The sequence below is a fragment of the Colossoma macropomum genome, unplaced genomic scaffold, assembly GCF_904425465.1.
Source record: "Colossoma macropomum unplaced genomic scaffold, Colossoma_macropomum, whole genome shotgun sequence".
NCBI lineage: Eukaryota > Metazoa > Chordata > Actinopteri > Characiformes > Serrasalmidae > Colossoma > Colossoma macropomum.
Window position 1 is genome coordinate 741 of NW_023495768.1, and position 11760 is coordinate 12500.

Sequence of the window (11760 nt, forward strand, 5' to 3'; positions counted from 1 at the left end):
AAATATGCACTGCTCACTTCCTTGTCGCACATTTTGACCTCATGAATCTCTGCACCCTGAATGATGAATAAACACATGAAATGTGTTCTGACCAGTAAACTGAGTCACATATCCAGAAATGCATTTGAATCAGTTTCCTACAAATGTTGCTTAAATCCTATTGGAAGAAACCAGATTTCATGTGGCTTTTTGCCATTCAGACGGAAGAAAATCTGTCCCAAATCAGATACACTGAAAAATCGAATTTCAGTTGTCTGTGTGAACAAGGACTAACTGCTCACCATGTGAACGTGACAGACAGGGATGCAGTCTCACATCCTGCTGATAATGCAGGGGTGTGGCAAAAAATAAGGCTCCACCTGTAAATTAAAACACCTTGTGCTTCAGTCGTGACATGAAAACGCAGTACAGATTTTTTGTGCTTGTTTGTTTTTGTTTGTTTGTTTGTTTGTTTTTTAAATTATGCTCATAATAAATCTAAATCTTTCAAATTCACTTTAAAGAAACCAAAAAGATCTAAGGCTTGGGACAGCCATCTCTCAATAGAAGGTATCCTATAAATTATGATCTTCTATGTATTTTGCTTATTACTATGTCAGTTAATGCTTTTGGTTTAAACAGATCATAACATAATCCTTGTAAATATCTAAGGTCTGAATACTTTTTTAAAAAGAGCTAAGTGTTAATATTGTGGCACTGCAGTTTGAATTTGTTGAACTATGTTGAATAATCTTTTACAGAAAGAAGAGTCAGTGTTGTTCCACTCAGCATTGTTGGTTTCAAAGAGTTGAAAAAACACTGCCAAGCTAGTTTGTGTTTAATGTGAGAACTAATATGCTCTATAGGGTTTAATTCTGGAGAAAAAACATCAGTAAAAACATTATATTTTGGGCGTGGTCCATTTTTTGCCAAGAAGTGTATATTCTGTATGTTTTTTTTTTCTATTGCTTAAAAACACTGCTTTAAAAGGCCTAAAAACTTTGTAAATAAAGAAATTTCAAAATAGTTTCACTCCCCAGTCCACACAGTCAATATATGAAAACTAAGCTGCAACAGTCTGTTTTGAAATCACTGTTCGTGATGTCATGAAATTCAACTAATTTCTATGCATCCATCTATTCAGCCTACAGCAGATTAGCCCCACCCATCCACACTGAAGTTACAAGAAGGGTTTCAGCATGTGCTGCGTTTTGAGTTAGGCACAATACAGGACAGGGGTCATTTACATACAACCCTGTTTCCAAACAAGTCATGACACTGTGCAAGATGCAAATAAATACAGAATGCAATTTTATGCAAAACAATAAACGTATACACACAGACACACATTTTCTAAACTGATTATCCTTCTGGGTTGCTAGGGAGCCGGAGCCTATCCCAGCGATCAATAAATCTAAATTTAAAAGAGAAATGCAAGTTAAACTCTACCATGCAAAGAAGAATCATATCCAAACAGGATAGGTTCTTTTCTGAAATCATGAATGCTGGTCCTCCAGGCTAAAGAGGAGAGGGACCATTCAGCTTGTTATCAGCACACAGTTCAAGATCCAGCATTTGTGATAGTATAGGGGGCATTAGTGCACCTGACATGGGTGACTTGCACATCTGTGAAGGCTCCATTAACGCTGAATGATATATACAGGTTTTCAAGCAACATATGCTGCCATGCAGATGACGTCTTTTTCAGGGAAGGCATTGCTTCTTTCAGCAAGACAATGCCTTTTCGCTCTTCACATATTACAACAGCATGGCTCTGTAGTAGGAGTCCAGGTGCTAAACTGGCCTGCCTGCAGTCCACACCTGTCACCCATTAAAAACATTTGGCACATTATAAAATGAAAAATTTGGAACCAGGGCTGTATGTCAGTCTTAAAGGTACAGTAACAAAAAAGGTGTATAAGTGTAAAGAGAGAGAGTTGGAAAATGATCTTACAATAAGTAAAATGTCTCTCCTGGATCCTCCTTCTGATTCAACCTGTCAGTGCTCAGTTTCAGCAGTAGGCTTAAGACACATGAAAAATGGCATATATATATAAATAATTACAGAACAGGTAATTTGGTAACAAGTTATTTGAGTCAAATTCATCCCATACTGGATTGAGCGTGTCGGGTGTCGCTGCACTCACGGCTCTTTCAGTGTGATTTCGGAGATCATCCAGTGTTGTGGAACGAACGACGAACGCTCTGAGCTGTTGGAGCTTCACTGCCCACGAAAATCACGCTGCACAGTTATGACGGATTCACTCTTATTGAAGTGGAGAACGTAGAACGCTTTCTGCTCAGGGGTCTCATCTCCTCTCAGACTGAAGGGAGTCATCTTCCACTGACAGTCAGAAACCCTATGACCCCCTCTTTCATTTGGATTGTAATTGGTTCCTTGGCGCCTCATGATTGTGAAAATATGTTGCTTTTCAAAATGTGTTTTGATTTCTAATGGAAGGACATTCCAGAGCTGTATGCCTTCACATGTAAACAATGACTGACCAAAAACTGTTCTGTATATTGGCACAATACAGTGGCCACTTACAGCTCCCCTACATGCAACTCCACTGCTACACTGCTTTGCAATCAATTGAAAAGTATTTCCAGGGCAAAGCTATTGAGGCACTTAAAATAAATGCACATATTCCTGCTTTCTCTTTTGCTTCTACCACTATTCTTTGTCTGTCTTTGCTTCTTTCTTCTCAGTTAATTTATACTCTTCAGCTTGACTCTATGGTTCACTGTCTGAAAGCCCTGTTCTCCTTTATTCTCTATCTATTTTATCTTCTCTCATTCTCTGACTTTTCTCCACAGCTAATTTGGTCAGAGTCTATCCAGTAGTTTTCTTGTGTACGTTTATGCTTTTTACCCTAATTCTCATTACCACCAAGTAGTATATCTATGTCTCATTACCGATATGTATTACTGATTATTTTCAGTGATTTTATTTGTGGTGTCATTCATAGTTTCATGAATTGTACATTATTGCACATGTCTAGTCCAGTTAACCAAACATAGCTTGTCCCAGTGTCAACTCTGAAAAGAAAATATAACTTATATTAACTTATAACTTATACATATATAACTTAATATAACAAGTATAACTTGAACATTAAGAGTATACACCGACATGCCAAAAGTCATGGGATAGCAGTATGTAAATTGATTATGAAGTGACATTACCTCAGGGGACGATTTGGGAACAGCCACACTTGTTTAATTCGTGAGGTGTTATCTTGTGAATGGTGACCATTTTCATAGACCACATGTTCCCCTGCAATGATGGGATATTCCCGCAGGATAACGCACTGTGCTATGAGATCCTGCACTTACAAATACCACATTGCTGTGGGTGGCTATCTAAACAGCATGGCTCAACATCCCTCCAGACATTTTCTGTTCATTTGCGGAATCGATGCCATGTTGAGTTGCTGCACTTTGCTGGGCTAGAGGGAGTCCTACACAATGTTAGTTCCGGTCCCATGACTTTTGGCACGTTAGTGTATACTGATCACTGGAGAAGAGCATCCATTAGTATGAAACTGTGAAGCTTACAAAAGCTTGCAGTGAGAAACGCAATCACAGAGTCAAATACCTGATTACTGTTCAGTGTTTTTGCTATGTTACATTAATACGGCAAAAACAGAACTGAATCCACTCACTGCTTTAGTTTTTCAGTTCATGGTAGCTGATGAGTCATTAAGGTAACTCTGCAGTCACAAAGGTGCAAAATGAATGACCTGCTGAACGGAGTCAGGAGTAGTGAGGTCCAGGCCTGATTCTGCAGGAAATTTTGTTTTCAAATCACTCATTTAAGAGTAAGTCATGTAATGTACTGTATCTGTCACACAAATTACACAAAAACCTGAAGTTCTCATCTTTCACAAAAACACTAACACCTTCACATCAGTATATCACCGAGTTAATGGAAGAGTGTATCTCTGTCTAACACGGAAAGCATGAATAAAAGGCTGTCTCTACAGAAAGTATCACATCCGTAACATTACAATAACAAACAGTGCTTAAACCCACCAAGCTCTTTCTATCCAGGAGCATTTTCAACATATTGATCTTACTGATTTCCAGTGTACTTATGGATCTCCACCTGTAGCATGCTGATAAGTGCTCCCACTCTCTGCGCTAGTGTCTTCAACTCTCTGTCCTTCTCCTCCATCTGTCTGCTGAACTCTGCCTGCATCTTTGACTTTAACATCAAAATTCTCTGCTGGAGTTCAGGCAGGATGATCTTCATGAGGTTCCTCTCTGCCTCCATTCTGGCTTCTCCTTCATAAGCCTCCCTGATCTCCTCCATCTCCTGTCTGTGTCTCTCCTCCATCTCTCTCCTCTCCTTTTCAGTCTCTTCTTTCAGTCTCTGTAGCTCCAACTGAACCTCATTCCTCTGCTGAGTCTCTCTCTCCACCTCTCTCTCCAGCTCTACCTTTCTCTTCTCGTCTCTTTCCTCTTTTAACATTCCCTCTAGTTTAGTTATTCGCTCTTCATGCTGATTTATTCTGGTATGAAAGTCAGCAGTTGATTCTGTAAACTTTATAAAAGTCTCCTGTACACATCTCTCCAGCTTCTCTCTAGTTTCTCTTTCTTGTCTCTCTCTCATCTCCTCTCTTTCTCTCACAATTCTTCTCTCTATCTCTCTGATCTGAGATTGTGTCTCCAGGTAGATCTCACTGCTGTAGAGTTTCTCTCTGTTTCCTTCCACCATCTTCTCTATCTTCTCCAGCAGCTCTGAGGTTTGAGAACCTTCTCCGCTCTCCTTAATGCTGAGACAGTGAAACCTGTTCCCACATTTCTCTATGAGTCTCTGGACCTCCTGGTTTCCTGACTGGATAAACTCTTCAATGTTCTTCTCTTGGGCTTCATCAGTAACAGTGAAAAGGATCATGGTGTTCCTCCAACATCTCTCTCCAAAGATCTCCTCCATTTTCTCCAGCATGCCTCTCTCCTCTCCTGTAGACTGCTTAATTGGTACGACTAGGAGGAAGGCGTGGGGTCCTGGGGCGGACAGACGGACACAGAGTCCCACGTCCTGTCTCAGCTCCTCCAGAGAGAGTCCAGGACAGAACCAGTCAGGAGTGTCCACCACAGTCACCTGCCTCCCAGCCACCTCCCCCTGTCTGCTCTCACTCTGCTGCCTCACTGTAGACGCTCCAGCCTGGCTCCTCTCCTCTCTGCCCAGGATGGTGTTTCCTGCTGCTCTCTTCCCACATCCAGTCCTCCCCAGCAGCACCAGCCTGAGCTCTGCTACAGGAACTGACTCTGGAGAGGCTGAACTAGAGGACTCTCCACTCACTGTGAATCAACAACAATGAGGCATTAAATCTCTTACTGTGTGATGATGATCATTATATTTTAAGAAATAAAAATATAAAGTAAAATATAAAAAAAGTTCAGGAAATCAGTGGAATCATTTACTATGTGGAGGAAGTCTATCCAGACTGTTTCTTCTCCTTAGTGGTGCTGCAGACTCTGGAGTCTCTTCACTCACTATGAAACAGAACAACCAGGACAGAGGAGATTATGTTACTGACTACATTTTGACCTTATGCACAGAATAAACATGGAGGCCTCCATCTTCTTAATTTTGTCTTATACCTTCTGGTTTAGTGGCAACTGATCACGAAAGAGGTATATATATATATATATATATATATATATATATATATATATATATATATATATATATATATTAGTATTTTAATCAATAAAGAATGAAAGAATTTGTTTATTTATTTTTAATGTTTTGCTGTTCACTCAAAACACTAAACTCTTAAACAGCTAAACATTACTGCACAAGTTACAAGTATTATATTTCTTTCAATTCATATTAAATCATATTTTTCTTGGAATATTCGTCTGTATTTTAATGTATTAAACACCTACAGTGTGATCAAAATTTATAACAATGTACACATTTATATTTCAAAGAATTTCATTTTAAGCATCTTCATTCAACAATATTAGTTACTTACAGTCTGGAGGATTCCTCTCTTTGCTGTTTCTCCTCCTGGCTGGAGCTGCTGAGTCTGGATCTGTTCTCTCCTGCAGCTGCTTGTTTCTCTCCTCTAGAAGTCTGTCTTTCTCCTCAACCTGCTGCTCTCTTTCCATTAGCTGTGTGTCTCTCTCTCTTAGAAGTCTCTCCTTCTCCTCCACCTCTTTCACTGTGACCTCCAGTAGAGTCTCTTTCTCTCTCAGCAGTTTGATCTGATTCTCCAGCTGTGAGTCTTTATCTTTAAGCTGTTTATTAACACTTTCTAATCTTTCATTAGTTTCCTTTAATAATGAATCTCTCTTATCAATCGTCTCTAAATGTTCTTTTAGAATCCTGTCTTTATCTTTCAGTTCTTCTTTTAATTCTTCATCTTTCTCCACAAGTCTTTTCTCCATTTCCTCCATTTGTTTTCTACGACTCTCTAAGGTCTTTGTTGTTTGTCTCAGTTCATCTTGTGTCTCTGTGAGAAGTTTGTCTTTCTCTTCTAAAATCTTCTCCTTCATCTGAAGTGTTGTTGTGTTTTCTGTCAGAAGTCTGTCTTTCTCCTCCACTTGCTTCTCTCTCTCCATTAGCTGTCTGTCTCTCTCGGAGAGAATGTGTTTTGTTTCTTCGAGCTGTTTGGCCTTTTCAGTTAAATCTGTAAGAAATCATCATTTTGAGTTCACAGTTAGCTTGGATGGTATTTCACAGGGAAGGTTTTCTTAGTAAGCTAAATAATTTGGGCTAAATGTTGTAGTTTGTCCAACAGGATTGTTACTCAGCTCTTCTTCTTTTGGACGCTAGAATTAATACATACGGTAATAATAATTTAGTTTATAATACATGTATTAACTCTAGTAGCACAAACTGTTGCTGTTACACAAAACCAGCTCACTAAAGAAAATGATCAGATCAAAGTAAAGATCCAGAGCAGCTGCTACGCTGAATAAGTTCAGTATCAGTGTAAAAAAAAGCTGGTGAGCAGTGAAGAAGTAGAGAAAAGGACAGAAAGAGGCTTTAAGTTAATGATCTTCTGCAACAGGATCTCCAACAGAAACCCTGTTACTGCAGAAACTCACACCAGCCTGCACAGCTGCACTGATTTCTACTGAGGCTTTAATGATCTGAGCAAAGCTGACAGCAGTAGAATGTGTTTTAGTTAAAGCTGCTTATTCTACTCTCTGTTCCACTGTTCATCACATCACTGCATTAGTTTAATATCCAATTACACAAAATATGAGACGTGAGAATCTAATAACACTGGATTCTATAATTATTATAATGATCTTTTCATTATAATAAAACGGAAATGGTGTTGAGAAACCTGCCTACATTAAAACATTAGACTTTTACAGGTTTAACAGGGTTTATTTTGTATCTCCTTTAAAACTCACCGGTCAGCAGAAGAGACTCCTTCATTTTCTTTCTCTCCTCTTCTGTCCATTCTCTGTCCCTCTGTAGGAGAGAATAAACAGAGTGGAGATGTGATGATGGTTGGTGTGTCAGTATGAATCACTGAGAGCTGATATTACTAACAGTAGAGACTCTGCTGATTGTAGCTGATTGAAGTATTTAAACTCAGGTGAAGAAGAGATTAAAGCAGAGAGTCAGAGCAGGATTTCAGAACTGGAGTGAACCTGTTCTGGCTACGTCACCAGCCGCCTAAGAAAGAGTCTCCCGACTAAAAGTATAAGAAATGCCCCGGAACTTCGAATTTACTACCAAGAGTGAGCAGAATTACTTCATGGAAGACGGGGCAGGTATGGCGACTAGGTTTAAGGGTAAAAAAACGACCCAACAACTTGAAAAACATGACGAAGAATCTGACTCCTGTGGTAGCGCTTCGTCAGCCAACGCCAGCAGCCATGATGGCGGACGAGTGGAGGAAACGGCAGAAGCAGTGAATTTGGAGTTAATACTAAGAGAAATGAGGGACTTTCGACAAGACTGCATGGGTCAGTTCGAAGCCATTAAAGGAGAGATAGCGAAAGTTAATTCAAGGATGGACGACACTGAAGCGCGAATTGTACAGAACGAAGAAAGAATACAAGGCGCGGAAGAGGTTCTGGCAGAGATGCTAAAACTTCAGATACAGCTTCAAGGTAGCCTGATGGACCAGGAGAGTCGTTCAAGGCGAGAGAACGTGAGGATATACGGGGTTCCAGAAGGGTCTGAGGGGGAAGCAGGCTCCATGATTAGTTTTGTTGAAAACCTGTTTAGAGAGAACCTCGAAATACCGTCCACAACGGACATTCACATAGAGCGAGCGCACTGGGCTCTGGGGCTGCAACCCCCCGCTGGAGCACCGCCAAGATCGCTGGTCGTCAGATTTCTTAGCTACAGAACAAAGGAAGAAGTCTTGAAACTGGCATGGCAAAGGAGAGGTTTCGAGTGGAATAACAGCAAAATAAGCCTGGATCACGATTATGCGTCGGGAATCCTCACCAAACGAAGGGAATACGCCGAAGCACGGCGAGCATTAAAAGACAACAACATAAAGTTCTGGACTCTGTATCCAGCAAAGCTAAAAGGTTTTTTATGACGAAGGGACGGTAATTTACGAATCAGTGGAGGAGGCAACACGAGACATGGCGGTCCGGGGGCTACTGGTATCAGTGGTCTCTCAGCCTGATAAGCTTCTGGATCAGATACGGCGATTGACATGGCAACCAGGCAGGCCACGGGCAAGACGTGGCAACCGTGACAAAGGGGCGACGGGCTTCAGAGAAAAATTAAGTGTCTTCAAGCGTCAGGATGGCCAAGAGTAGATGACCTTTTAAGTCAGGTACTGATATTAAACTCGAAGGAAGGGAAAAGGTCTGTTGTTGAATTGAACGATTGAGTGGAGTTTGTATCAGCTGGAATAGAGGTGACAATGAAAACTTATGGTATTTCTGGTAATATACTAAGCTTGGGAAGAGTAAAGGAGGACACGATCCTAGTCGGATAATGTAAAGTAATTTAGTCGGGATCGATAGGTGATGCCATTAAAGGCAAGTAATGGAGGGCCCTCCTAAAATGACAAAAGATGGAGGCTCTCCCTCCAGAGGTGTTGACTTGTTTAAGGTCGGCATGAAGACCTCACTTTCGGAAGCATCAAAAACATTTCCTGTTGTTTCTGTTTTTGAATTGTTCTATTCATATTTTGTTGATTTGCAATTGTTCTTATTTTTAAGGGGATGCGTTTGTTATGTCTTAAAGAGAGGATATGGAGAGGACGGTTTATTTACCTTTTTTCTCAGCGTAAAGAGGAATGCAGATGGATTCTGCTGTAAAAATAATTTCTTTTAACATCAACGGGGTCTTAAATCCAATCAAGAGAAGGAAAATTTTATCTAAACTTAAAAAAGAAAGGGCACATATTGCATATCTTCAAGAAACACACGAACAAAATTGAACATTAAATTAAAATCAATGGGTTTCAAACACTTGTATTTTTCCTCATATAAAGCAGGACACAGAAGAGGAGTAGCAGTTTTGATTTCAAATACATTAGAATTTGAACACATATCAGATATTAAAGATGAGGATGGGAGGTTCATAATGGTAACAGGGAAAATACAGGGATCCATTGTGTCACTGTTAAACATATATGCTCCTCCAGGAAGTGAATGGAACTTTTACAAAAGGCTATATGAGTTGATGGCCAATTCCCAGGGTGTGCTGATTTGTGGGGGTGACCTGAATATTCGTCTAAATCCAAATTTAGATTCCTCTAAATTAAGTATACAACAAAATTCAGTTTGCAAGAGAGTCAATATGGTGATGAAAGAATTAGGGATAATAGATATTTGAAGGGAGATGTATCCATCAAGTAGGGATTATACACATTACTCTCCATCACACCAAACTTATTCTAGAATAGATTATTTTTTTACTTTTAGTCGAGATAGGGATAAAGTAAGAGATTGTGATATTGGTGTAATAGACCTATCTGATCATGCTCCCATTCATTTATCTATAATGTTAAATAGGAAACGTAGGTCAACGTTATGGAAGTTGAATTCAAATATTTTGAATAATCTTCAGATTGTACAGAATTTGAAAACTGATATTAGAGAATACTTGGAGCAAAATGATAATGGGGTTGTCTCACCGTCTATTTTATGGGATGCTATGAAGTCCGTCATGAGGGGAAAAATTATAGGGATAACCTCTTTAAATAAGAAACTAAGGGCTCAGAAATTAGAACAAATGCAGGCACAACTAAAAAGCTTACAGACAATTAATTACAATACAGCCCACTCAAATTTGAAACAGGAAATAAATAGATTAAAGCATGAAATTAATGACATATACAATTTGGAAATACAACAGAAACTAATGTACTTGAAACAAAGACATTATGAAGCTGGAGGAAGATCAGCAAAGCTCTTAGCCTACAGACTGCGAAAACAACAAGCGGATAGTACTATTTATAGAATTATAATAGAGAAAATATTTATAGAATTAAAATAGAGAAAATACAAGAAAGTTTTGAGGTTTATTACAAAGATTTGTACTCCCAACCACATGTGCCAAATGATCAACAAATTGACAATTTTCTAGACTCCCTGAAACTACCTGAAGTAACAGATTCACAAAATGAAAGACTTATACAGAAGATCACAGCTGAGGAATTGAATTTAGCCATTTCTAGATTAAAACCAGGAAAATCCCCAGGAACAGACGGATATACCTCTGAGTGGTATAAAGTATTCAAAGAACAACTGGTCCCTGTCATGTTGTCGGCCATGAATTGGGTAATAGAAACAGGTGAAATCCCACCCTCATGGAGGGAAGCAATCATTTCAGTTATACCCAAAGAAGGAAAGGATAGTCTAGATTGTGGGAATTATAGGCCTGTCAGCGTCCTTAATTTAGATTATAAATTGTTCACTTCGATTTTAGCACGAAGAATAGAGAAGTTTTTGCCAAACCTAATTCATTTAGACCAGACAGGATTTATACAACAGAGACAAACACAGGACAACATAAGGAGAACCCTACATATAATGAGATACATTAACCAAAACAAACTTGAGGCAATGTTAATTAGTCTAGATGCCGAGAAGGCATTCGATTCGGTTAGATGGTCTTTTTTATATAAAGTTCTAAAAAAGTTTGGCTTCCATCCTGCATTCATTAAAATAATCCAAACGATATACAATAAGCCCAGTGCAAGAATTAAAATAAATGGAGACCTCTCAAGCTCATTTGTGTTAGAACGAGGAACTAGACAAGGGTGCCCAATTTCGCCTTTGTTATTCTCTTTATTTATTGAAACTTTAAGTCAAATAATTAGACAGACCAGAGAAATTAAAGGAATTGAGGTATTTGGTATCGAACAAAAACTTGCATTATTTGCAGATGATGTTTTAGTGTTCCTAGGGCAGCCTACTCAGTCATTCCTGGCACTGATGAATACATTGGAAGAGTATGGGGCTCTTTCAGGATATAAACTCAATATACAAAAGACTCAAGTGATTACATTAAATTATATCCCCCCTAAAAGTCTCAGGGATGCATTTAAGCTCAATTGGCAGTCAAATAAAATAAAGTATTTGGGAGTGTTTTTACCAAAAGAGTTGTCAGATTTGTTTCAAGTAAACTATGGTCCCTTAAATATTAAAATAAAGGCAGATATGCAAAGATGGAACCTTATCCCATGCCTCACCCTAATCAAGAGGGTAGAAACAATTAAAATGAATGTACTACCTCGATTACTTTATCTAGTCTACCAGTAGAAATATCAGATCAGCAATTTAGAGAATGGGACAAATGGATTTCCCGGTTTATTTGGCAGGGGCGTAAAC

The 11760-nt window shown here is 39.1% G+C and overlaps 1 protein-coding gene across 1 annotated transcript in view; it reads right to left on the reverse strand.

The window, feature by feature from the left end:
• Positions 1 to 3583: 3583 nt before the first annotated feature.
• LOC118803015 (calponin homology domain-containing protein DDB_G0272472-like) overlaps positions 3584 to 11760 on the reverse strand; it is a 13314-nt gene continuing 5137 nt past the window's right edge. The window contains exons 5-9 of the mRNA XM_036563511.1: positions 7360 to 7420; positions 6016 to 6623; positions 5967 to 5982; positions 5410 to 5481; positions 3584 to 5286 (exon numbers count right to left, since the gene is read on the reverse strand). Coding sequence (XP_036419404.1) covers positions 4055 to 5286; positions 5410 to 5481; positions 5967 to 5982; positions 6016 to 6623; positions 7360 to 7420 — 1989 coding nt within the window. The 3' untranslated portion in view covers positions 3584 to 4054. The remainder of the gene's footprint in view (positions 5287 to 5409; positions 5482 to 5966; positions 5983 to 6015; positions 6624 to 7359; positions 7421 to 11760) is intronic.